The 26,495-nt window shown below is 40.6% G+C and overlaps 1 protein-coding gene across 3 annotated transcripts in view; it reads right to left on the reverse strand.

Moving 5' to 3' along the window:
* Positions 1–1,092: 1,092 nt before the first annotated feature.
* Positions 1,093–26,495, reverse strand: part of PIK3R4 (phosphoinositide-3-kinase regulatory subunit 4) — a 73,676-nt gene continuing 48,273 nt past the window's right edge. For all 3 annotated transcript variants that reach the window (XM_024747742.1, XM_024747759.1, XM_024747750.1), the window contains 7 exons: positions 11,331–11,495; positions 8,357–8,568; positions 6,590–6,721; positions 3,633–3,733; positions 2,925–3,013; positions 2,511–2,619; positions 1,093–1,662 (listed from right to left, as the gene is read on the reverse strand). In XM_024747742.1, the coding sequence (XP_024603510.1) occupies positions 1,492–1,662; positions 2,511–2,619; positions 2,925–3,013; positions 3,633–3,733; positions 6,590–6,721; positions 8,357–8,568; positions 11,331–11,495 (979 nt within the window). In that variant the 3' untranslated portion in view covers positions 1,093–1,491. The remainder of the gene's footprint in view (positions 1,663–2,510; positions 2,620–2,924; positions 3,014–3,632; positions 3,734–6,589; positions 6,722–8,356; positions 8,569–11,330; positions 11,496–26,495) is intronic.

Raw genomic sequence — 26,495 nt, forward strand, 5'->3', positions numbered from 1 at the left:
CCCGGGCTTCCCTGGTGGCGCAGCGGTTGAGAGTCCACCTGCCGATGTAGGGGACTCGGGTTCGTGCCCGGTCCGGGAAGATCCCACATGCCGCGGAGCGGCTGGGCCCGTGAGCCATGGCCGCCGAGCCTGTGCATCCGGAAGCAGACTCTACATCTGACCTAGTAGCTAGAACCTCTATAAATATGGTCTTAGCACACATTAAGGGAAACAGAGGCACTACAACATGAAAACGCCAATGTCAAATTTGCATATTCTATGGATCCACTGAGCTCCCCGGCCCATCAGAGTCCATCACTCCTGACCTGGACCTCTCTGAATGATGGGGTTTTCTGATAGTTTTATTGTTTACTTGTCTAAACACTAAGTGTGTTGAATCCTATGCACTGCAACTATCATGTCTCATACTAAGTTATGTAATTATACAAATTAAATTTTTGGAGTATTTCTTAAACAAGTATTTTCCCTAGACTCAGATTATCTGTTCAACTTCTTGGTTTTACAGACTCCTGTAGCTAATTTCAAACTAAAATATTTTGAACACCATAAACCCTTCTGCAAGCGGATGACAATTAAATGTGGATGAGAAGTTCCTGTGTGAACAATAATCGATAATTTTGAAGGGTTTATTTTAGTGGGAAAGACCAAATTTTGGTCTTTTAAAAATATAAATTTGGGGCATGTTTTTAACAGCTTAATCTTTTTATTTTTCTCTTTTCATGCATTTAATAAATAATATACACTGGACAAAAGCAAGCTGATGGGCCAAGTTTCAGAATTTATAGTAGAGCCTATAAAAAACAGTAATGATGACCAAGAAGAGACACACTACTCTGAAACTGACACACAGAGGATCAAGTCTACAGGATTAAACATCTAACAAGGCCAACTCTAAAACTGGAAGAAAGATAGATGGGCTAGAGCAGGAAGCATGATACTGAGAATCCAGAGACCTGGACATAAGGCCTAGTTCTTTCACTGAGTCCCTGCAACACTGGGTCCATGTCTTCAGAACACGTGCTGCTGGAGAGGTTATTCTTCTGCTAATGTTTACTGTTAAAAACACCAACAAAAACAAACAAAAACCCTGTAAGATGCTTGAATACAGTTTATTGGCTAGTTTGAATAGCATTTTTAATAGCAAAAAATGTGTTTACATTATAATAGCTTACAACCAACTTTCAGTCATCTTTTTTAATACAAAGTAAACTGAGATCACCTAAGTCTTAGCATTTTAAATTCCTCACCTCTGTGATATATACAGTAAGAAAGTCCCAGATACTATTGTCTGGCTAATTCCAGCTAAGATATACACAAGTATGCCAGCAACTTCCTTAACCACCTTGCATGGGATTTGTTTAACCATGAAACAGACATGATTCTGAAAATTAAGCAAATGAATCTGTGTTCACTCTGTTCTCTAAAAATACTTTTTCTCTTGAGTTATAGTATATTTATATATTTTTACACATTATACAAATCACTCAGTTTTCATTTCCAAACCTTAACAATCCCATCTCTAGAAGCAGTCACAATGAAGCCCTGTGTCGTCTGGAACGTGGCGACATCTGTGACGATGTCGTGGTGACCCACAGGCAGAGACTCTGGGCCCTTCCGAGGGGCATCATCACTCGGTCCCACCTTCTGCTTATTCTGAATTTCCTGTTTGGTGGTTAAAAGTCAAGGAGAAAGCCAGAAGTTAAAGGCTGTAGCACATTCTACCACCTGTCTGTCCTCCTGCTTCTGAGGAATACTCTTCTTGTTTAGGCTAGCTCTCCCATGAAGGAGTCACACTTTCACAAAGACACTGAGCAGAGAGTACAAAGTGATGTTCTAGGTTTCCGGTCACTGGACTCCACACCACAAGTAGCCACTTACAAATACAGAAAACTTACAAATAGGCCAATAATCTGTGCATATTACCTCTGTCAACATCAAAGAACAAAGGGAAAGAACAGAGAGGCAGAGACAACCGGGATATGGATGTAAACACCTGTCGGACAATCAAGCCCTTCTGAAGCTCACTGTTACTTGTGACAAAGGAAGCCCCTCATTTACTGACCACGTACCAGGCCCAGCACTGGCAAGTATGTCATCTCCTCTGCAGCCTCTGCCTGACTCAAGAACACAAGCTCTTGAGCCCCACCAGCCAGGTGTGAGTCCCAGCGCTGCTGCTTACTAGCTGGGTGACCTTAGACGTGTTCAACTTAACTTTCTCATTTGCAGAAGGAAAATAATAAAGGCACTTCCTTATAAAGTTGTTTTAAGGACTTGGCAAGTATTTGAAGTGATTATTTTGAGCAGTGTAATTACACATGCACTTTCTATGTTCATTCTACTTTAATAAAAGTTAATTTAAAAAATACAGAAAAGTCAAGAGAAAATAAAACACATTTTTTAAATTCAAAGAAATAGTGCCACTCTTGGCCAAGCCATTTATTTGAATCAACATGATATTTATGAAAGCCGTTTTTGTTCCTACAAAAAGTTGAAAGAAAGACTGCTTATACCTGGACGACTTCGGTGCCTTCAATGATTTTCCTGTAGTAGGACACAGATGAAGAACTAGTGCTTCCTGCAATGACATAGGACCTCTCTGGGTAAGCCAGGTCCCAAAACCTGGGGTAAAGGAAACAACTGGTGATAATCTCAAAGGAGGAGGGGAGGGACTAATGATTACTGGCTGACACTCATCAATGCTATATTGTTCTCTTCTGCATTAGGAAAAGACAATCTTCTAGAAGAGCCTAAAATTAGTTACAAATGAAGTATTAACAGCTGTCCCTGAAAGAAGCAGATGACGTTAAACGTCACACTACTGCTGGTATCTATAATAAGCAACGCCTAGTGGTAACCGCAGTATTCATCCACATTTTACTACCTTTCTCCTTTCAAGTGCTGGATATCAAGTGTCTTTACTGTACCTTATTTTCATGTCTGAGCCAGCTGTTAGCAGGATGGGGTTCCCATCTGCAGGACTACAGTAGAGACCGTGGACACTGTGAGGAGAAGGCTTAAAGGAAATAAAGAAATAGAGTCAAATAACAGACACCAGTGTAGCCCATAAAGGATGTAGCCGTTTCTAGAGACAAGTCAGCTGTCTGTGGTTAACTGAAGAGACTAGAGACAGATCACGTATGTCTTAGATCTTCTTTCTTTGGGAATTTAAAATGCATTTGCTCTATATCATCCTGAATGAAGAAGCAGAGCCTGTTCAGCTTCCCAAAATTCTCTATTTGGGATGAGAAGGACCCCAACTAAAGGAGAAGAAAATCTTTCCTACCTTCTGCCCCAACAAAGCACCCTTAAAAAGTGTGTATGAGGGGTCATGTTCCATTTTTTTAATGATCTAAGCTTTAATCTGTGCTTTTCCTAATTAACCCATATTTTACTGGGGTTCCAAAGAGACATCACAAACCTTATGGAGCTGGCAACCAAAACACCCACAGAAGCAGACACCAGTAAGCGGGAACTGGAAAGCACACGGTAGCAATGCCCACCTAATACTTAGTAAAAACCCAAATTTAAAACATAACCCAAAAGCCCAACAAATATCATGTTTGGCAAAATGCCTGAAAGTGCTTGGGATGTGGGAGATTATGTTGGCCTTTATAATAAAAACTGGAGCAAACCTGTAATTCAGACAGTGGTGGTGCACCACTGGCCCAGAGCGTGAACCTTCTGTCACCCGTCTCCATGTCCCACATGGATACTTCATTGTTGCCCTGGACAGCTGAGGGAAACAGGCCAGAACGTTACTCAGACAAGGTCTCCACTCTTAGGGATTCATGTCTTGGTAGAGGTAGTCAGCCTACAGCCATTTCCATTTTCTCCCATCCTGCAAGAAACACTCACGAATACTTTTAAATAATACTGTGACCCTGCCACCACACTGGAGTGCAAAAAAGAAATGTTTTTTATAGCCTACTAGTCAATATTTACTGGTGTCCAGCCAAGTGGAAAGAAGTATAGGGTGGAAAGGCAAAGCATAAACAGACTCTGCCCTCAAGAAACCTACAGTCTAGGACTTCCCTGGTGGTGTAATGGTTAAGAATCCGCCTGCCAATGCAGGAGACACAGGTTCGAGCCCTGGTCCAGGAAGATCCCACATGCCACGGAGCAACTAAGCCCACGTGCCACAACTACTGAGCCTGTGCTCTAGAGCCCACAAACCACAACTACTGAGCCCATGTGCCACAACTACTGAAGCCCGTGTGCCTAGAGCCCATGCTCTGCAACAAGAGAAGCCACTGCGATGAGAAGCTCACGCACCGCAACGAAGAGTAGCCCTCGCTCGCCACAACTAGAGAGAGCCTGCGTGCAGCAACGAAGACCCAACACAGCCAAAAGTAAATAAATAAAATAAATAAATTTATTTTAAAAGAAAAGAAACCTACAGTCTAGAAGGAAAGAAAAAAAAATAAAGTATAAGACAATGAGCACAAAAAGAGAGAATGCAGAGTTCCACCTATACTCAGGAAGGCAAAGGTCACATCCAGTGGGTGAGAATCAAGGCCACCTCGTGGAGATGTCATCACCGGGATGGAAAGAGCAAGTGAGGCTGGAGACACAGGTGGCACATGGATCACTTCAGGCAGAAAGGATGGAAGGAGTAAAGCACACACACCCATGTCTGGGTGCTGTGGTCTGATTGGAGCACATCTGACAGGAAGAGTGGAAGGAAGATTCTAGGGAATGGAAGCTGCAGGCCTGAGAGAGGCTTTCTCGAAAGTAATTTTGAGCAGGATAGTGACAATACCCCAGGCTTCAGTCCTTCATTAATATTTATTGAACCAACAACATTTACTATGAACCAGTCACTGTCCTAGGCACTGAGGAAAAGAAGGCAAATAATGCAAAAAAAATCCCTTTTTCACAGAACTTACATCCTAGTGGTGACAACAACCCCCCAAAAATGCAGAGGCCCCAAAGCAGGAATGTGATTAGTTCAAGGAAAAGGCCAGGAAGCCCCTGTGGCTGGAGCCCTATTTTATTGCACTGTGTTTTACGATGTCTCACACCCACACCTTTGTAAATAGTTCCTCTGACAATAAGTCCTCCTCAAATTATCCTACCTTGGGTATGCCATGTGTTTCCTGTTGGAACCCTGACTGATCAAGAGTGTCAGTGAGGTAGCAGGGACAGATCCCATAAAGTCTCTGGGCCATGGTGAGGAGTTTGGCTGTTATTTGAGAGCCACTGGAAGGTACTGAGCAGAAGAAAGAACAGTCTTTGGTAAGAATAAAAGCAGGGAGTTACAAGGATGTTGCACTAATAAGGACAAGATATTATGGCTGTTTGGACTAGGGGGAGAGTGATGGAAATAGTAAAAGGTGCTCAATTCTGGACATATTTTAAGACAGAACATGTACAACTGGCTGATGGACTGGAAGTGGGATGAGAGAGAAAGAAGAACAAAGGACGACGCCAGGCTTCCTCCTGAGCTTTGAGCCTGAATGCTGCCATTTCCTGGGACAACACTGCAGGGAGAGCAGGCTGGTCTCAGGTCCTCAAGGAGGTGATACGGGGCGGGCAGCTGGTGGAGAGGAGCCAAGTGTTCAGCATGGACAGGTCAGGTTTCAGTCGGCTATCAGACATCTTAGGGAAGACTTTACATAGGCACATATAAAACCCTGAATAAATTTGGTACTATTTTGCGGGGGACTGGATGTGCTCACACAGGGAGCCAGTGCAGAAGGAGAAGAGGTTCAGACCAAGATTGAGCCCTGAGGCCGGCTACAGCTTAGAAGCAGGAAGAGGAGGAAGAAGCAGCAAATCAATCAACAGAAGAACCAAGAGAGTGATGTCCTCAAAGTCAGGTGAGGAAAGTGTTTCAGACAGAGGAAGTGATCAACCAACCAAGTGACAAATCACGTAAGACGCAGGCTAAGTCACGGCCATTGAACCTGGCAGCGTGATGACCTTGACAGGAGCAGCGCATGAGGTGCACTGTGTGGATGAGAAGGGACCAGGAAGAGCCCAGAGGCACGGGGACCAGCGAGGAAACATAAGAGTAACGAGAGCTACCACTTAACAAGCACTCCTTGCATGCCAGGCTATGTGCATTACATGTGTTTTCTGAAATTCTTACAACCTCTGCTAGCTAAGTATTTTTAACCACGTTTTACCGTTGAGGAAAATGAGTTTCAAAGACTTGCCCAAGTGTCTTGCCAGAGAATCCATACAAGAAAATTTGAATGCCCAACAAGAGAAAGGGAGGGAAGCTTGCAAGAAATTCAACAGAAATGGCAGCTGAGAAGGATGACTCAAGGCTTCTAACTTAAGATTTCCAGGAAGACGGTGAGAACTTTAGCAAAAATAGGGGACACAAGAGAAAGAAGATAAATGGAAAGGAAATGATGGTAGGAATGGAAGGTGGTAGTGTGATTGATGAGATCATTCTGAAACATAAGTAAGAAATGACAATGAGATATCAGTGGTGGGAACTTCTTCCATAATCAGAACTGAACAAAAGCAAGCATTTGGCTCATATGTAAAATAAAACTCTAAGAACATGAGTCTAAGCAGCAGGGGGTTCTGCACTTTCCAAGAAGGGCCCCCAACCCCGAGAGCCAGCCCTCCCTCTTACCTGCGATCACCCAGGACTGGTACAGCGGGTGCATGGAGAGGCGCCGGATGCGGGCCCTGGAAGGATGGCAGTGACTGGAAATGGGCAACTGGAACCGCATGTCCCAACACGCCATGGTACCACTGCTTGTCCCTGAGGGGAAGAGAAGTCCAGAAGGTGACCACCCATGGTAAAGCACAGCAGGCTACAGTCATCAAGTGGTAATTTGCGAGCTCTGTACAGATGTGCGTTCAACCTGGCTTAGCCACTTGGAGACAAGGCTTTGTTTTCACTAAGCTGCCCTCCCCAACCCCAGTGTCAAACAGTGCCTTACGCCAAAGATACAAAGCACTGGCACGATGCTACTACAAAACGGCCTAACAGATGTGAAGTGAAAACGAGTGATTCATTAATTACTGACACTTACTAACTGCCAAAAGTGCCCACAAAAAACCCAGAAGGCCTAGAGAAGACATAAAGTGAATCTTTATGTCTTCTCAAAATGTTCAGGCTGCCTTAAATAACCAGAGGTGGTTTACTGGCATTCAGTGATCACTTTACCAATCCCAAAGTGGTAGCAGCTTTGCAGCTATCATCAGTTTCAATCATTTCCATGTGCCCTTTTCTCCGAAACGTTCTGGAGACAGGCACGGGTGTCCAATCACAGTAGAAACTGGGGTGAATGCGTGCATATCTGCCCATGGCACCTTAAACCCCACAGAGAAAAGGCCCCCCATCCCAAAGAATAATGTCCACCCTAACACCGAGATTGGTCTCCAGTTCCAGTGGAGAGATGGGGGTGGGAAAAGACAAAAGGGGCAGCGGGTCCCTCTGTCGCCCTGCCCCTCTCCAGGACAATGGCTCAAATAGCCACAGCAGTACTGGCTGCCCCCGAGAGCCACCAGTGCCATTTGCTAATTTTTCACGTGTGTAATAGCTACTCTTCTAGGCCTGGCATTACATATTCCTAAACCAGTACAGTTTAGTCACACAAAAGGCAAAAAAATAATACATTTCATAAAAACTATATAAAAATAAAGATACTTAATGTCACAAATGCAAGTTAGGGAATCCAGAAACCAATATTCAAGTGCAGCAGATTATAATTCTTCTGAAAAAAGAGTGCCAAGTGGGAATGAATAAACTCTAGTACCTTCTAAAGGGGCAGGTTCAAAGCCCTAGGAGAGAAAAAGGTGAAACTAAAACAGAGGAAAGCAGCAAGCAAGAGCACAGGGTACATCTTCAGCATTTGAGGAAAGGCGGGTGGGGAGGAATCACAAGGCAAGAAACCACTGTTTAGCTCTTCTCCTGTGCTGGATGCTTTTACCTCACTGACTCCTCTAAGCAGCCCTTGAAAGGATGAGCCCCATTTGAAAATGAGGATACTATGACCTAAAAGAGTTAATAAGCAGCTTGCCAGTGGTTAATGGAATTTAAAACCAAGTGTGCCCAAATTCAAATGCTTTCATCCATAAACTAAGCCTGCTGCTTCCCTGGCAGAATAAGAAAATGCCAGCAAATCTGATCACTATAATGATTATAAAGAGGCTCATTTAAGAATGAAGAGAAAGGAAATTGTTTTATGTGTTGGAATATTGATTTCACTTTTTCAAATCTGTTTTTTAATGAAAAAAATAAAATGCAAGTGATTATAACATAATAATTATGGGGGGAAAAAAAAGGACGCGGGGGAAAATTACCAATGAAGAAAAAGGAAAGAGCTTTCCTAAGAAGGCCACTCCAGACAGTAGCATCCAGACCCAGTCAAGGACTTGAAAGGCAGCTCACCGATGCAGAGCCAGCACTGGTGGATGTCCACAGCAAAGGAAGTGATGAGACCTGACTTAAGATCGTGCCTCAGCGTCCAGGCATTGCTGGAAGACCTGAAGTCCCAGCCCACCAGAGCGCCGTTCACAGTGGCGTAGGCCAGCACAGACTGCGCCCCGGAGTTGAAGTGATGCATGTCCACCACACAGCCGTCCTCCTTTTGGTCTAGGACTCTAAGGAGACACACATCAAAAGGCAAAGACTTTTCCAGTCACTAAAAACACAGTACCCTTCTCCACTGAAGATAAATCTATATTCCAACCATGGTCAAGAAATAAAAACTCTGTGACCCATAAGACAATGATAGCTGACCATTTTTTAAAAATTATTTTAGAACTACAGAAGAGTTGCAAAAATAGTACACAGACTTCCGTATATCCTTCGCTCACCTTCCCCTCACGCTAACACTTTACATAAACATAGACCATTTATCAAAACTAAGAAATTGACCTTGGTACAGTAATCCATAAGGTACAAAACATGGTTGGATTTCACCAGTTTTCCCACTAGTGACCTAACCGCTCCAGACCAAGACACCGCCTGGCATCTAGCTGCCGCGTTTCCTTCATCTCCTCCACCTATGACAGCGCCTCAGTCTGTCCTTTCACGACCTAGACATTTCTGAATGTCATGTCATGTGTTCTCACAAACAGAGCTGGTGCCTTACTGGGAGGGAGGCCACATGTGTGACGTGCCCGTCTCAGTGCACAGACGGGAGCACCTGACGTCAGCACGTGATGCCAGTGGTGTCCACCTGGATCATGTGGCTAAGGTAGCGCCTGGCAGGACCCTCCACTGTAAACTTATTATTTTTTATTTTTCCATTTATAACTACTCTATACTTAGGGGAAATTCTTTTCAGACTATGCAAAAACCTGTTTCTGTGTAAACTTTTGTCCACTAATTTTAGGACCTGTGGACAAACCATGCCTGTGGTGTTCTATTTCCCTTGGTCCTTCTACGCTTATTAGAATTCTTCTGTACAGAAAAGCTGCCATTTCTCTTGTCAGCTCGTCTCTGTCAGTATGCACTTGTGGACATTTATTTTATCCTCTGAGTTATGACCCAACACAGTCGTTGCCTCTTGTTGCTCAGCTTGCTCCAAGTCTAGCCATGGGACACTCTGTCAGGCTGGCTCAAACGCCCTTGCAATGTGCTCTTACTGACCACTTCCTAACCTTCTGGCATCACAGGATGCTCCAGATGCATCTTGTGTTTTCCCTGCCCAGGCTCTGGAATCAACCAGTTTTTCAAGGAGTCCTGGTCCCTTTTATTAGAGAATGGCATTTAAAACCAAGGTCTATGAGCTAAGTGCTCATCGCTATGGGGATGCCCCTGTGTCTAGTACCTCTCAACGGCCAGAGCTAGGAAATATATTCTGTATACTACCTTCATGCACACAGACCCAACTCTATTTCTGTATCTATTTGTGTGTGTCTACATGTACGTGTGTGTATATATACATGTGTGTATACACATACACAAAGATGTATGTCATGAGTCATACTGATATCGAGTCCATACTGATATCTATCCAGCACCAGGCTCCATTCTAGCCAGCCCTCCTTCCTTGTCTGTAATTTCTTTCCTCCAGTGAGAAACCTGGCTCTCATGATCTATAATACGTTTACTTATTCAACCCTAGTGTACAAATAAAGTCATTTTGGAATTATTAAACCATAACCATGTGAAAAACAACCAACTAGAATACAACGTTTGAGCTCGGCTCCTTTTGTCATTAGCCTGCAGTTTTCCCAAGTTGTTCAGCTGCCTCCTTTATTCCCCTTACTCTTCCACGTGACTATGTGATTCATCTGTACAACAGACTGACTGCCATAGGCTGTACTCTACCTCTCCCCCAATATCCTGGTTGCTTCGGGGTTTTTTTTATTTAATCTTATATACAGTAAAATTCATTTTGTGGTATACAGTTCTATGCATTATGACAAATCCATTTCATGTATCTTCTACCACAGAAACATACAGTACAACTCCACACCCCAAAATGTATCTTGTGCAGCCCCTTTGTAGTCACCCCCTACCCTTATCCCCAAGCTGTGGTAACCATGGATCTGTCTTCCTCCCTGTAACTTCATGTTTTCCAGAATAGCATATACGTCTGACTTATCTGCCCCACCCTACTCAACTACTCTGCTTTGGCTACATCTGGTGTCACCCCCTCCAGGCCTTCTTCCTTATCCACCTGCAAGCTGGCCCCCCATCCCTGTCACAGGGCACACTGTCACACTGCACTGAAATCATCTGTTCACGGGTCTGTCTCTCCCACTAGACTGTGGTTTCTTAGAGAGTACAACACATCTTATTCGTTTCTGGAATTTTCATTGTGCAGCACATACTAGTCAGTTGAAAAATTATTCTGCTTGATCTTAAATATCTTACCTTGCATGTGTTTAATCTACAGGCAACTACAATTTATAAGAAATGGAGGAAATTCTCAGATAAAACCAGCCAGGACCTTGTTTTTAAAATGATAAGCAAATCATCTGACTAAAACCTCTGTTCTGTGTTCCCATCACCTCCAGAGGTTTTAATGCCAAGTAACAAAATGCTGACAACACTTGAATTTTCTTTAATGAAGAACACTCACATTTTCAAATCAGCCAGCCAGAGTTGAGACAGAAGCTGTAACTGATAATTAGGTTATTCAGAAAGATTCCAGACTGGGATGGGCCACAAGTTCAAAGCTGCCCTTCTGACCTTTCGGCAAATTGGCAGAAAGTAATAGGCAGACATAGTTTCCTGAAACTATGTGTGATAGATTTGAGTTGGAAACACAATTTTATTTATCTCATGTGCTTAAAAAAAGAAGTAAATTCTCAAAGGTCCTCAGTTGATCCAAACTGTATTAGAGAGGGAGGGTTAAATTATAGTACACTAAATGCAGTTTACAAAACACAAAAGATAGACAAGATACCTGCTTTGTAGAGGATGAATTTTAGGAGACTTGGGCAGCTTAGAGGCCTCAATTCCAAGAAGCTGGACAGCACCATTATCAGACGCTATGGCTAAGTATTGGGAACCCTGGCAGAATGTGAGTGTCTTGACACGTCCCCCAATTCGGCTATACGTAAGAATAGACCTGCACAAAAGAAAAGTAAGACTGCGTTTCTGAAAAGCCACAAGAGTATTATTATTGCTGATATTAAATAGCCACATGACTGTTAACAAACAAAAAGTACTACTCTGAGGTCTGTTTCACTCCTTGACCTCATAACAAAAACAATAATCCCCCTCAAAAGCACTGGTACAAAATCACCTTTTCTTCTGATATTTTTTAATGGCCACCTTCACACACTTCTCTCCAATCACAGAAAGACTGTCCATCCTCCTTTCCAGCTGGAACTCCCATACTTGTGGCCCTGACCCAGTTCTCCTTCCTCTCTGCAATTCCTAAGCCCTACTCTTACCCCTGCAGTTATTCTATAATCCCTCAGATGCAGCCTGGCACAGCAGGAAAGGCACTGGCTTTGGAATCAAAGGGCTGAGTTCCACTTCTGACGACCCATATGATCTAGGTCAAGCCATTAACCTGTTCTGCATCTCAGTCTACTCATTTACAAAACAAAGACTGCCCAATTTATGCAACTGGGACATAGTGTAAATAACATATAAGTCATAAAACATTCATTAATGCACAATATTATTATAATATTCAGCCTCTCTCACACACATTGACCTCTCAAGCTGCCTATCCTCCTTAAGTTCACTGCCAAACTTCTTGACCCTCACCTACACAGGGTGCCTGCCTCCCATCACCACAAAGTCCCTCCTTCACTGCCCCCTGCAAGGGCCGCATACTCAGCCTTCTAAGGGGCCATTCCCCTAAAAGGTCACAAGTCCCTAATCACCAAATTTATTCATCTCTATCTTTTGTAATTTATTTAATTTTATTATACAAATTAACACATATTAAATATACAAAAATTACTGAAATACAGAAAAGTAAAACCATACTTCTACCACCCAGAGGAACACTATTGACATTTTCTTATATATCCTTCCAAAGAGTTTTCTATGCATATTACAATATATTCATATTTGCTTTTCAAATTAATATGGAATCATATTTTATATATTTTTAATTAATCATGCCTGTCTAGTTCACTTTTTGTTAATAGCAGCTTTGCTGAAATATAATTTGTAGACCATAAAGTACATTTTAAAGTGTATAATTCAGTGACTGGTGTAGCATTCATCAGTATTTCATCCCTTTTTGTGCCAAAATAATATTCCAGTGTATGGATACACCACATTTGTTTATCTGTTCAATAGCTGATAGACATTCTGGTTTCCACTTTTTGGCTTTTATGAATAATGCTACTATGAACACTCGTTTATAGATTTTCATGTGAACAAATGTTTTCAACTCTCTTGGGTTTATAGCTAGAATACCCAGAATAAATGAAACTGCAGGGTCATAAGGTAAATCTATGTTTAGCATTTGAGAAACTGCCAACTTTTTTCCAAAGTTGCTGCATCATTTTACATTCCTACCAGCAATGTACAAAGGTGCCAATTTCTCCACATCCTCTCCAGCACTGTTATTGTCTTTTTGATTATAGCATTCTAGTGGGTGTGACGTGGTAACTCGCTGTGGTTTTGATTTACATTTCCCTAATGATGTGGAATATTTTTTGTGTACATATTGGTCCTATTTGGAGAGAAATCTACAATTACCCCTTCATATTCTTGGGGGAGTGGTTCCAGGACCCCCAGTGGATTCCAAAATCAGTGAATGCTCTAGTCCGTACAGGCAGCCCTCTGTATCCAAGGGTTCCATATCCAGAGAAAATATTCTATCCATGGCTGACTGAATCTACAGAACCCACAGGTATGAAGGACCGACACTATCTGAATCCTCTGCTTTTCAATTGTTTTTTTTATTGTTAAGAGTTCTTTATATACTCAGGGTACTTAAACATATGATTTTAAAATATTTATCTCATTCTGTGGGTTTTCCTTTCGCTTTCTTGACAGTGTCCTTTGAAGCACAAATGTTTATACTTTTGATGAAGTCACATCTATTTTTTGTCACTTGTGCTTTTTGATGGTATATTTCAGAAACTCCTCCCTAATCCAAGGTCACGAAGAACTACATGCTTATGTTTTCTTCAGTTTTATAGTTTAGCTCTTACATTTAGGTCTATGATCCATTTTGAAAACTTCTCTGCAAACTCATTCTTCTGCATGTGGCTGCCCAGTAATCCCTGCACCATCTTTTCAGGTTATTCTATCCCCCATTCAACTGTCCTGGCACCCTTCTCAGAAAACAGTGACCATAAATGTACTTCTGCATGTCAGTTCTAGCCCACTGATTAATATATTTATCCTTATGCCAGTAATACAGTGTTCTGACTGCTGTAGCTTTGTAGCAAATCTGGGAAGTGTGAGTTCTCAAACTTTGTTCTTTCCTAAATTTTAAGACTGTTTTGGCTATTTAAGTCCTTTGCATTTCTTTATGAATTGTAGGATCAGAATGTCAATTTCTGCAGAAAGAGGCAGCTGGAAATTTCATACAGATTTCATAGAATCTGAAGATCACCTGGGATGTCTTTCCACTTATTTAGGTCTTCTATAATTTCTTTTTTTATAAATCATTTCTTTCAATGATGTTTTGCAGCTTTCACTATTCAAGTCTTATGCTATTTTGTTAGATTGATTCCTCAGTACTTTATTCTTTCTGATGCTAGAGTAAATGGACTTGTTTCCTTTATTTCATCTTTGGATTGTTCACTGTTAGCAAACAGAAATCCAACTAAGTTTTGTACACATAAATACAACATAATCTTCTATTCTGCAACTTTGTGGAACTCATGTTAGTTCAAATAAGTTTTTCTTTTTTTTAACATCTTTATTGGAGTGTAATTGCTTTACAATGTTGTGTTAGCTTCTGCTGTATAACAAAGTGAATCAGCTATATGTATACATGTGCCCATATCCTCTCCCTCTTGTGTCTCCCTCCCACCCTCCATATCCCACCCCTGTAGGTGGTCACAAAGCACGGAGCTCATTTCCCTGTGCTATGCAGCTGCTTCCCACTAGCTATCTATTTTACATTTGGTAGTGTATATATGTCAATGCTATTCTCTCATTTTGTCCCAGCTTACCCTTCACCCTCCCCATGTCCTCAAGACCATTCTCCACATCCGTGTCTTTATTCCTGTCCTGACCCTAGGTTCGTCAGAATTTTTTTTTTTTTTAGATTTCATATATATGTGTTAGCATACGGTGTTTTTCTCTTTCTGACTTACTTCACTCTGTATGACAGACTCTAGGTCTATCCACCTCACTACAGATACCGCAATTTCATTTCTTTTTATGGCTGAGTAATATTCCGCTGTATATATGTGCCACATCTTCTTTATCCATCCATTGGTGGACACTTAGGTTGCTTCCATGTCCTGTCTATTGTAAATAGTGCTGCAACGAACACTGTGGTTTTGGATTATGGTTTTCTCAGGGTATATGCCCAGTAGAGGCATTGCTGGGTCATATGGTAATTCTACTTTTAGTTTTTTAAGGAACCTCCATACTGTTCTCCATAGTGGCTATATCAATTTGCATTCCCATCAACAGTGCAATATGGTTCCCTTTTCTCCACACTCTCTCCAGCATTTATTGTTTGCAGATCTTTTTCATGATGGCCATTTTGACTGGTGTGAGGTAATACCTCACTGTAGTTTTGATTTTCATTTCTCTAATGATTAGTGATGCTGAGCATCCTTTCATGTGTTTGCTGGCAATCTGTATATCTTCTTTGGAGAAATGTCTATTTAGGTCTTCTGCCCATTTTTGGATTGGGTTATTCGTTTTTTTGATACTGAGCTGCATGAGCTGCTTGTACATCTTGGAGATTAATCCTTTGTCAGTTGCTTCATTTGCAAATATTTTCTCCCATTCTCAGGGCTGTCTTTTCATCTTCTTTATGGTTTCCTTTGCTGTGCGAAAGCTTTTAACTTTCATTAGGTCCCATTTGTTTATTTTTGTTTTTATTTCCATTTCTCTAGGAGGTGGGTCAGAAAGGATCTTGCTGTGATTTATGTCATAGGGTGTTCTGCCTATGTTTTCCTCTAAGAGTCTGATAGTGTCTGGCCTTACATTTAGATCTTTAATCCATTTTGAGTTTTTTTCTATATGATGTTAGGGAGCGTTCTAACTTCATTCTTTTACATGTAGCTGTCCAGTTTTCCCAGCACAACTTATTGAAGAGGCTGTCTTTTCTTGACTGTACATTCTTGCCTCCTTTATCAAAGATAAACCCATTCTTGCATGGGTTTATCTCTGGGCTTTCTATCGTCTTCCATTGATCTACAATTCTATTTTGTACAGTACCATGTTGCCTTGATTACTTTGGCTTTGTACTATAGTCTGAAGTCAGGCAGCCTGATTCCTCCAGCTCCATTTATCTTTCTCAAGATTGCTTTGACTATTCGGCGTCCTTTGTGTTTCCATACAAATTGTGAAATTTCTTGTTCTAGTTCTGTGAAAAATGTCATTGGTACTTTGATAGGGATTGAACTGAATCTGTAGATTGCTTTGGGTAGTAGAGTCATTTTCACAATGTTGATTCTTCCAATCCAAGAACATGGTATATCTCTCCATCTGTTTATATCGTCTTTAATTTCTTTCATCAGTGTCTATTTTTTCTGCATACAGGTCTTTTTGTCTCCTTAGGTAGGTTTATTCCCAGGTATTTTGTTCTTTTTGTTGCAATGGTAAATGGGAGTGTTTCCTTAATTTCTCTTTCAGATTTTTCATCATTAGTGTATAGGAATGCAAGAGATTTCTGTGCATTAACTTTGTATCCTGCTACTTTACCAAATTCATTGATTAGCTATAGTAGTTTTCTGGTGGCATCTTTAAGAGTCTCTATGTATAGTATCATGTCATCTGCAAACACTGACAGTTTTACTTCTTCTATTCCAATTTGGACTTTTATTTCTTTTTCTTCTCTGATTTCTGTGGCTAAAACTTCCAAAACTATGTTGAATAATAGTGGTGAGAGAGGGCAACCTTGTCTTGTTCCTGATATTAGAGGAAATGGTTTCAGTTTTTCACCATTGAGAACAATGTTGGCTGTGGGTTTGTCATATACGGCCTCTATTATGTTGAGGTACGTTCCCTTTATGCCTACTTTCTGGAGAATTTTTATCATAAATGGGTGTTGAATTTTGTCAAACGCTTTTTCTTCACCTACTGCGATTATCATATAGTTTTGCTCATTCAATTTGTTAATATAGTTTATCACATTGATTGATTTTTATATATTGAAGAATCCTTATATTCCTGGGATGATAAACCAGACCTGATCATGGCGTATGATCCTTTTAATGTGCTGTTGGATTCTGTTTGCCAGTATTTTGTTGAGAATTTTTGCGTCCATGTTCATCAGTGATATTGGCCTGTAGTTTTCTTTTTTTGTGGCATCTTTGTCTGGTTTTGGTATCAGGGTGATGGTGGCCTCCTAGAATGAGTTTGGGAGTGCTCCTCCCTCTGCTATATTTTGGAAGAGTTTGAGAAGGATAGGTGTTAACTCTTCTTTAAATGTTTCATAGAATTCGCCTGTGAAGTCCTCTGGTCCTGGGCTTTTGTTTGTTGGAAGATTTTTAATCACAGTCTCAATTTCAGTGCTTGTGACTGGTCTGTTGATATTTTCTATTTCTTTCTGGTTCAGTCTCGGAAGGCTGTGCTTTTCTAAGAATTTGTCTATTTCTTCCAGGTTATCCATTTTATTGGCATATAGTTGCTTATAGTAATCTCTCATACCCCTTTGTATTTCTCCAGTGTCAGCTGTTACTTCTCCTTTTTCGTTTCTAATTCTGTTGATTTGAGTCCTCTCCCTTCTTTTTCTTGATGAGTCTGGCTAATGGTATATCAATTTTGTTTATCTTCTCAAAGAACCAGCGTTTAGTTTTACTGATCTTTGTTACTGTTTCCTTCATTTCTTTTTCATTTATTTCTGAACTGATCTTTATGATTTCTTTCCTTCTGCTAACTTTGGGGGTTTTTTGTTCTTCTTTCTCTAGTTTCTTTAGGTGTAAGGTTAGGTTATTTGAGATGTTTCTTGTTTCTTGAGGTAGGATTGTATTGCTATAAACGTCTCTCTTAGAACTGCTTTTGCTGCATCCCATAGGTTTTTGGGTGGTCGTGTTTTCATTGTAATTTGTTTCTAGGTGTTTTTTGATTTCCTCTTTGAGTTCTTCAGTGATCTCTTGGTTATTTAGTAGTGTATTTTTTAGCCTCTATGTGTTTGTATTTTTTACAATTTTTTCCTGTAACTGATATCTAGTCTCATAGCATTGTGGTCAGACAAGGTACTTGATATGATTTCAATTTTCTTAAATTTACCAAGGCTTGATTTGTGACCCAATATATGATCTATCCTGGAGAATGTTCCATAAGCACTTGAGAAGAAAGTGTATTCTGTTGTTTTTCGATGGAATGTCCTATAAACATCAACTGAGTCCACCTTGTTTAATGTATCATTTAAAGCTTGTGTTTCCTTATTTATTTTCACTTTGGATGATCTGTCCATTGGTAAAAGTGGGGTGTTAAAGTCCACTACTATGATTGTGTTACTATTTATTTCCCCTTTTATGGGTGTTAGCATTTGCCTTATGTATTGAGGTGCTCCTATGTTGCGTGCATAAATATTTACAATTGTTATATATTCTTCTTGGATTGATCTCTTGATCATTATGTATTGTCCTCTTTGGGTTTTGTAATAGTCTTTATTTTAAAGTCTGTTTTGTCTGATATGAGAATTGCTACTCCAGCTTTCTTTTGAATTCCATTTGCATGGAATATCTTTTTCAATCCCCTCACTTTCAGTCTGTATGTGTTCATAGGTCTGAAGTGGGTCTCTTGCAGACAGCATATATATAGGTCGTGTTTTTGTATCCATTCAGCCAGTCTATGTCTTTTGGTTGAAGCATTTAATCCATTTATATTTAAGGTAATTATCGATATGTATGTTCCTATTACCATTTTCATAATTGTTCTGGGTTTCTTTTTGTAGGTCTTTTCCTTCTCTTGTGTTTCCTGCCTAGAGAACTTCCTTTAACATTTGCTGTAAAGCTGGTTTGGTGGTGCTGTATTCTCTTAACGTTTGCTTGTCTGTAAAGCTTTTAATTTCTCCAACGAATCTGAATGAGATCCTTGCTGGGTAATCCTGGTTGTAGCTTTTTCCCTTTCATCATTTTAAATATGTCCTGCCCTTCTGGCTTGCAGAGTTTCGACTGACAGATCAGCTATTAACTTTACGGGGATTCCCCCTTGTATGTTATTTGTTGCTTTTCCCTTGCTGCTTTTAATATTTTTCCTTTGTATTTAATTTTTGATAGTTTGATTAATATGTCTTGGCATGTTTCTCCTTGGATTTATCCAAGGGGAAGTATGGGACTCTCTGTTCTTCCTGGACTTGACTATTTCCTTTCCCATGTTAGGGAAGTTTGCAACTATAATTTCTTCAAATATGTTCTCAGTCTCTTTCTTTACCTCTTCTTCTTCTGGGACCCCTAGTATTTGAATGTTGGTGCATTTAATGTTGTCCCAGAGGTCTCTGAGACTGTCCTCAATTATTTTCATTCTTTTTTTTCAGTAGTTATTTCCACTCTTTTATCTTCCAGGTCACTAATGCATTCTTCTGCCTCAGTTATTCTGCTATTGAGTCCTTCTAGAGAATTTTTAATTTCATGTACTGTGTTGTTCATCATTGTTTGTTTGCTCTTTAGTTCTTCTAGGTCCTTGTTAAACGTTTTTTTTATTTTCTCCATTCTATTTCCAAGATTTTGGATCATCTTTACTATCATTACTCTGAATTCTTTGTCAGGTAGACTGCCTGTTTCGTTTTCATTTGTTTGGTCTGGTGGGTTTTTACCTTGCTCCTTCATCTGCTGCATATTTGTCTGTCTTCTCATTTTGTCTAACTTACTGTGTTTGTGGTTACCTTTTCGCAGGCTGCAGGCTCCCGTTGTTTTTGGTGTCTGCCCCCAGTGGGTGAGGTTGGTTCAGTGGCTTGTGTAGGCTTCCTGGTGGAGGGGACTGGTGCCTGTGTTCTGGTGGATGGGGCTGGATCTTGTCTTTCTGGTGGGCAGGGCTGCATCCAGTGGTGTGTTTTGAGGTGTCTGTGAACTTAGTATGATTTTAGGCAGCCTCTCTGCTAATGGGTGGAGTTTGTTCCTGTCTTACTAGTTGTTTGACATGGGGCATCCAGCACTGGAGCTTGCTGGCCACTGGGCGGAGCTGGGTCTTAGCATTGAGATGGAGATCTCTGGCAGAGCTCTCGCTGATTGATATTACATGGGGCCAGGAGGTGTGTGGTGGTCCAATGTCCTGAACTCAGCTCTCCCACCTCAGAGGCTAAGGCCTGACACCAGGCTGTAGCACCAAAACACTGTCAGCCACATGGCTTAGAAGAAAAGGGAGAAAAAAAGGAAGAAAAGAAAATTTTAAAGTAATAAATTAAAAAAATTATTAAAATTATATTTTAAAAATACAAAAAATAGAGCAACCAAACCAATAACCAAATCCACCCATGATAACAAGCACTAAAGACTAAACTAAGATAAACGTTAAGAATCAGAAACACATCACTCACAGACAGCAAACCCCAAGCCTACAGTTGCTCACAAAGCCCACCAATTTGGGGATGATTTGTTGTCTATTCAGGTATTCCATGGATGCAGGGTACATCAAGTTGATTGTGGGCATTTAATCCGCTGCTCCTGAGGCTTCACGGAGAAATTTCCCTTTCTCTTCTTTGTTTGCACAGCTCCTGGGGTTCAGTTTTGGTTTTGGCCCCAGCTCTGTGTGTAGGTCGCCCTCAGGCATGTGTTCCCACTCAGAGAGAAGGAGATTAAATCAGTGGCTGATTAGGGGACACTTGCTCATTCAGGCCAGAGGGAGGGAGGGGTACAGTAGTTATAATTGGAATGAGGGGCGAGCCTGTGGCAACAGAGACCAGCATGACGTTGCAACAGCCTGAGGCACACCATGTGTTCTCCCGGGGAAGTTGTCCCCGGATCATGGGACCCTGGCAGTGGCGTGCTGCACAGGCTCCCCGGAGGGTGTGGATAGTGACCTGTGCTTGCACACAGGATTCTTGGTGGCTGCAGCAGCAGCGTTAGCATTTCATGCCTGTCTCTGGGGTCCCAGCTGATAGCTGCGGCTCATGCCCATCTCTGGACTCATTTAAGCAGTGTTCTCTGCCTTCTGTGGGCCAACAGGGAAGGAATCCCCTCTCCTCCCGCACCCCAAAACAATGGTCTCTTACCTCTTAGGCAGGTCTAGACTTTTTCCCGGACTCCCTCCTGGCTAGCTGTGGCACACAAGCCCCCTCCAGGCTGTCTTCACGCAGCCAACCCCAGTCCTCTCCCTGGTATCTGATCTCCAAAGCCGGAGCCTCAGCTCCCAGCCCCACCCGGCCCTGCGGGTGAGCAGACAAGCCTCTCAGGCTGGTGAGTGCTGGTCGGCACCAATCCTCTGTGCGGGAATCTCTCCGCTTTGACGTCTGCACCCCTATTGCTGTGCTCTCCTCTGTAGCTAAGCAGCTTCCCCCCACCCCCGCCCAGCCCCCATCTCCACCAGTGAAGGGGCTTCCTAGTGTGTGGCAACTTTTCCTCCTTCACAGCTCCCTCCCAGTGGCACAGGTCCCGACCCTATTCTTTTGTCCTGTTTTTGCTTTTGCCCTATGCAGGTACATGGGGATTTTGTTGCCTTTTGGTAAGTCTGAGGTCTTCTGTCAGCATTCAGTAGGTGTTCTGTAGGAGTTGTTCCACATGTAGATGTATCTTTGATGTATTTGTGGGGAGGAAGGTGATCTCCACGTCTTACTCCTCCACCATCTTGAAGGTCCCTCCATTTTTTTCTTTTTATTGCTTAAGACAGTCTATATACAGGATCATACTGTCAGCTAATAGTTTTACTTCTTCCTTTCCAATCTGCATGCCTTATATTTCTTTTCCTTATCTAACTACCCCACGGAGAACCTCCAGTACAATGCTGAATGAAAGCAGTGAGAGTGGCCATTCTTATCTGGCTCACCTTAGGGGAAAGCTTTCAGTCTTTCACCATCAAGTATGAAGTTAGTGGGCTTTTCATAGATGTCCTTTTCAGTAGTTGTCTATAATAGTGTGTTAAATTGTTTTTACTCATAAAAGGGTGCTAGATTTTTATCAAATGTTTTATGAGAGTCTTTTGAGATCATATGTGGTCTTCATCCTTTATTAATATGATATATTCATGGATTGATTTTCATATATTGAAAAGGTTTGCATTCTTGGGATAAACTGCACTTGGTCATGGTATATAATCCTTTATTATGTTGAATTCAGTTTACTAGTATTTTGTTGAGGATTTTAATGCCCATATTAACTATGGGTCTTGGTCTGCTGTTTTCTTGTGATATATTTATCTGGTTGTGGTATCAGGGTAACACTGGCCTTATAGAATGAGTTAGGAAATGTTCCCTCATCTATTTTTTGTAAAAGTTTTTGAAGGATGGGTGTTAATTCATGAAGCATTTGGTAGAATTCACCATGAAGCCATCTCAGCCTGGGTTTTTCTTTGTGGGAAGTTTTTCTTTTACTTACTAACTTAACCTTTTGTTTTAGGTCTATCCAGATTTTCTATTTGTTCTTGATTCACTTTTGACAGGCTGTATCTCTCTAGGAATCTAATCTGCCCATTTCATCTAGGTCATTTAATTTGTTGGTATACAGCTGTTCGTAGTATTCCTCGGTACTCCATAGTAGTGTACTCAACAGTAACAACCCCTCTTCCATTCCCAATTTTAATAATTTGAGTCCTCTCCCTTTTTTTAATTGGTTATTGTAGAAAAGCTTTGCCAATTTTGATCTTCCCAAAGAACTGACTTTTGCTTTTGTTGGTTTTTCACCTTTATTTTCTATTCCCTATTTCATTTGTTTCCTCTTTAGTCTTTATGATTTCCTTCCTTCTACTTGCTTTGGGTTTACCTTCTCTTTTTTTCCTAGATTTTTAAGGTTAAGGCTAAGTTACTGATTTATGATCTTTCTTCTCTTTAAATACAGATGTGTACAGATATAAATTTCTCTTTGAACACTCCTTTGACTGCATCCCTATGTTTTGGTATGCTGTGTTTTCATTTTCAATCATCTCAAAATATTCTCTAGTTTCCCTTTGAACCACTGCTTATTTTGCCATGTGTTGCTTAATCTCCACATACCTGTGAATTTTCCAAACTGCTTTCTGTTACTGATACCTAGTTTCATTCCACTGTGGTTAAAGAACATATATGTTGATATGGCTCAGTGCCTTTAAATTTATTGAAGCTTGTTTTCTGTCCTAGATATGATTTAACCTGGAATTGTTCCATGTGCCCCTGAGAAGAATGTGTATTCTGCTGTAGCTGGGTAGAGCGTTCTGTAGTTGTATGTTAGAGCTGGTGGGTCTGCAGTGTTGTTCAAGTCTTCCACTGCCTTGTTGATCCATCTATAATGAAAGCAGAGTACTGAAGTCTCCAACTATTACTGTTGAATTGTCTATTTTCCCCTTCAATTCTGTCAGTTTTTTCTCCATTCGGGGGCTCTGCTGTTAGTGGCATTTGTTTGTAATTGCTGTTTCCCTGACGCGCTGCCGCTTTTGTCATTATAAAATGTCCTTGTCTGTCTCTAGTATCAATTTCTGTGTTAAAATTTATTCTGTCTGATATTAGCATAGCCACTCCAGCTCTCTTTTAGGAACTGTCTGCATGAAGTGTCTTTTTCTTCAGTCCTTTTACTCTCACACTGTGTCTTTGAATCTAAAGTGATGTCTCTTTGGACAACACAGTCATATCATATTTTGTCATACTTTCTGCCAACTCTGCTTTTTGACTACATTTAATGGAATTACCAATAAGGTAGGACTTACATGTGACATTTTGCTATTTGTTTTCTCTCTGTCTTACATGGGTTTTTTGTGGGGTTTTTTTTGGTTGTTGCTCTTCTATTCCACTACTGCTGCCTTCTTTTGTGTTAAAAAGATATTTTCTAGTACACCATTTTAATTCCCTAGTTTCTTTTACTATGTGTTTTTGTGTTTTACTAAATGTTTTTAAGTGTTTCTTTCAGTGGTTTCCCTGGGAAATACAATTAACGTCTAAAAACAATCAGATTAATACCAACTTTGCTCCAATATATCTGTTCCCTCCTCCCCTGTCTGTACTATTAACGTAATACAAATTACACCTTTATATATTATAAGCCCATCAATACAGTTTTATAATTATTTCTTTATATAGTCTTCTCTCAAATCAGACAGCAGGTAAAAAGAGTTACAGAAAAAAATAATTTGTACTGTCTTATATTCACTCATGTATCTACCTTTACCCCATGCTCTTTATTTCATCATGTGGTTCAGGTTAGTCTCATGTCCTTTCCTTTCAGCACAACAGACTCTTTTTAGTATTTCTTTTAGGGAAAATCTGCTAACAATAAATTCCCTATTTTTATTTAACTTGGAATGTCTTAATTTCTCCTTTGTTTCTGAAAGACAATTCTGCTAGATATAGAATTATTGATTGACATTCTTTTTCTTTCAAGACTCTGAATACATCATCCCACTGACTTCCAGGCTCCATCATTTTCTGATGAAATGTCAGCTGTTAATCTTACTGAAGATCTCTTGTACGAGATGAGTCACATTTCTCTGCTGCTTCAAAATTTTCTCTGTGTCTTTCATCAATTTGCCTATAATGTCTCTAGTATGGCTCTCTTTGATCTTTATCCTACTTGGAGTTTGTTGGGCTTCTCAGATGTGCAGATTAATGTTTTTTGTCAAATCTGGGGGAGTTTCAAACACTTCTTCTTCAAATATTCTTTCTGCTCCTTTTTCTCTCTCCTTGCCTTCTGGGACTCCTATCATGTGTATGTTGGTTCCACAGGTCTCTGAGGCTCTGTTCAGTTTTCTTTATTCTTTTTTAGTTTTCATACCTCTGAATGGATGTCAAACTGATCTATCGTCAAGTCCCTGGTTTATTCTCTTGCCAGTTGAAATCTGCTGTTTAGCCCTAAATTTTTCATTTCAGTTATACTTTTCAACTCCAGGATTTCTGCTTATCATTTCTATCCCTTTGACATTATCTATTTGTTGAGACATTTTTCCATACTTTCCTTTCAACCCTTTAGACATGGTTTCTTCTAATTCTTTGAACATATTTTTAGTCACTAATTTAAAGTCATTGTCTAATAAGTCCAATGTCTGGGATCAGTGAGGTACTGTTTCTATTACCTGCATTTTTTCCTGTGTATAGGACACACTTTCTGATTTCTTTGCTTGACCTGCAATTTTTGTCCATAACTGGACATTCTAATTGATATGAATCAACTTCGGAAATAATATACCAATGTCGTTGCTGTTTGTTTAATGATTTGCCTGGACTAATTCTACAAAGTCTGTATTCTCTCTCATGTGTGGCCACTGAACTCTTTGTTCAGTTAGATTAGTGGTCAGCTAATGACATTTCCTTACATCTCATGAACTGATAAGGGCTCCAGCCTTTGTTGAGGCTCTCTGTGCTCGCTGTGGCACACCTTCAGCAAAGCAGTTTACAACTTGGCCTTATCCTTCATTTCCTGCTTGCACAGAGTCTCAAGGTCAGCCAGAGGTGAGAACCTGGGGTCTCCTCAGTTCTTTCTTGGGCTTGTGCACAACTGTGCAAGTGCATGTGGTCTTACAGATATCCATGAATACATCCAAACTTTTCAAAAGGCCCCTATTGATATCTCACTCTTCCTTTAAAGTTTTTTGTCAGCCTCTTATGAGCTACAACTGGGAATGCCACCTCAGGGAGCTGCAATGTTAAACAAATACCACCAATAATTTCAACAAATGCCCTATGGGTAGAGTTTTTCTCAAAGAACAAAGCAATAGTCAGGTCAAATAAAGATAGGCCCTGATTATGGAGCTTTTCAGCAAGCTGGTCAAATAGTGACAATTCTCTGGAGATGGGGCTTTGGGGGAGTTCCAAAGCCATTACAACCCTACCAGTGGCTACTTAGCTGTTGGTTTTCATAGTTACTGTAGTTGTGGGACTGTTAGTCTTCAAAGCCATCACAGAGCTTGGTAGTGGGGGATGAAACTGGGGACCACATACATGGCTCACTGTTCTGAGAGTCAGCTGTTTTTCTTAAATAACAATTTTCAGATTGATGTAGGACTTTTATTTCTAGAATTCTGAAAAAGTTGATTTTGACCGTTTTTGCCAGTGTTCTCACTGTTTTTATAGAGGAACAGATTTTTTAAAGTCCTTACTGTCATTCTAAAAACAGAAACCCTACCTGGGTTCTTAAACCTACTTCTCAAACCCATATTTCCACACACTGTATCAATATATTCCATATCAAAAAATGTATTTCCACAAGAATCACTTATTTATCCATTTTCACCCCCTACTGTTGAACTTTTGGTTTGCTTCCAGTTTTTTACAATTAAAAAGAAAGCCAATCTGAACAGCCTTAAAACTAAATCTCTGAGTTTATTCTTAGTATCTCCTTAGGATATGTACATCATAAAGGCTTGTAATATATAATGTCCAAAAGCCCTCCAGGGATTATGGATGTATGAACTATACTTCACCAAAGGGCACTGTGTGAGAACACCCAAATGCTTTACTAGGCTTTCATGCCACTTGGTTTTTTTACTGCATTTGAGAGCTGTTTATAAGTCCCTTTCTTAAACCCTCTCTTCTGTTGCAGTATGACATAACTTAAATGGCTTCTTCTCCCTTCTTTTCTGACTACTCGCTTCCTGTCCCCAAAATTCAATTTTGTAAAATTCAGGCCTCAGGCCTCCTCAGGTCTTTATAGCCCTTTAGTTCAGGGTAGTGATAGCACTCAAAAATTTCAGCTTCCAACACTATCTATGACTCTAAAATATGTAATCTTAACACTGATAACTTTCTTGCAGATGCTTCATATTGTTTCAACTCTTCATTGGGACAAAACTCCACTTAGATGTTTTACCAACAAATTCAGCAAGTACCAAATACATCAATCTTCCCTAAAACTGAGAAGCTAAATGAGCCAAAAATGGGGCTGCACAAAAAGTGTATATGGAA

This window comes from Neophocaena asiaeorientalis, unplaced genomic scaffold (assembly GCF_003031525.2).
Source record: "Neophocaena asiaeorientalis asiaeorientalis breed wild unplaced genomic scaffold, Neophocaena_asiaeorientalis_V1.1 scaffold33, whole genome shotgun sequence".
NCBI classification, from domain to species: domain Eukaryota; kingdom Metazoa; phylum Chordata; class Mammalia; order Artiodactyla; family Phocoenidae; genus Neophocaena; species Neophocaena asiaeorientalis.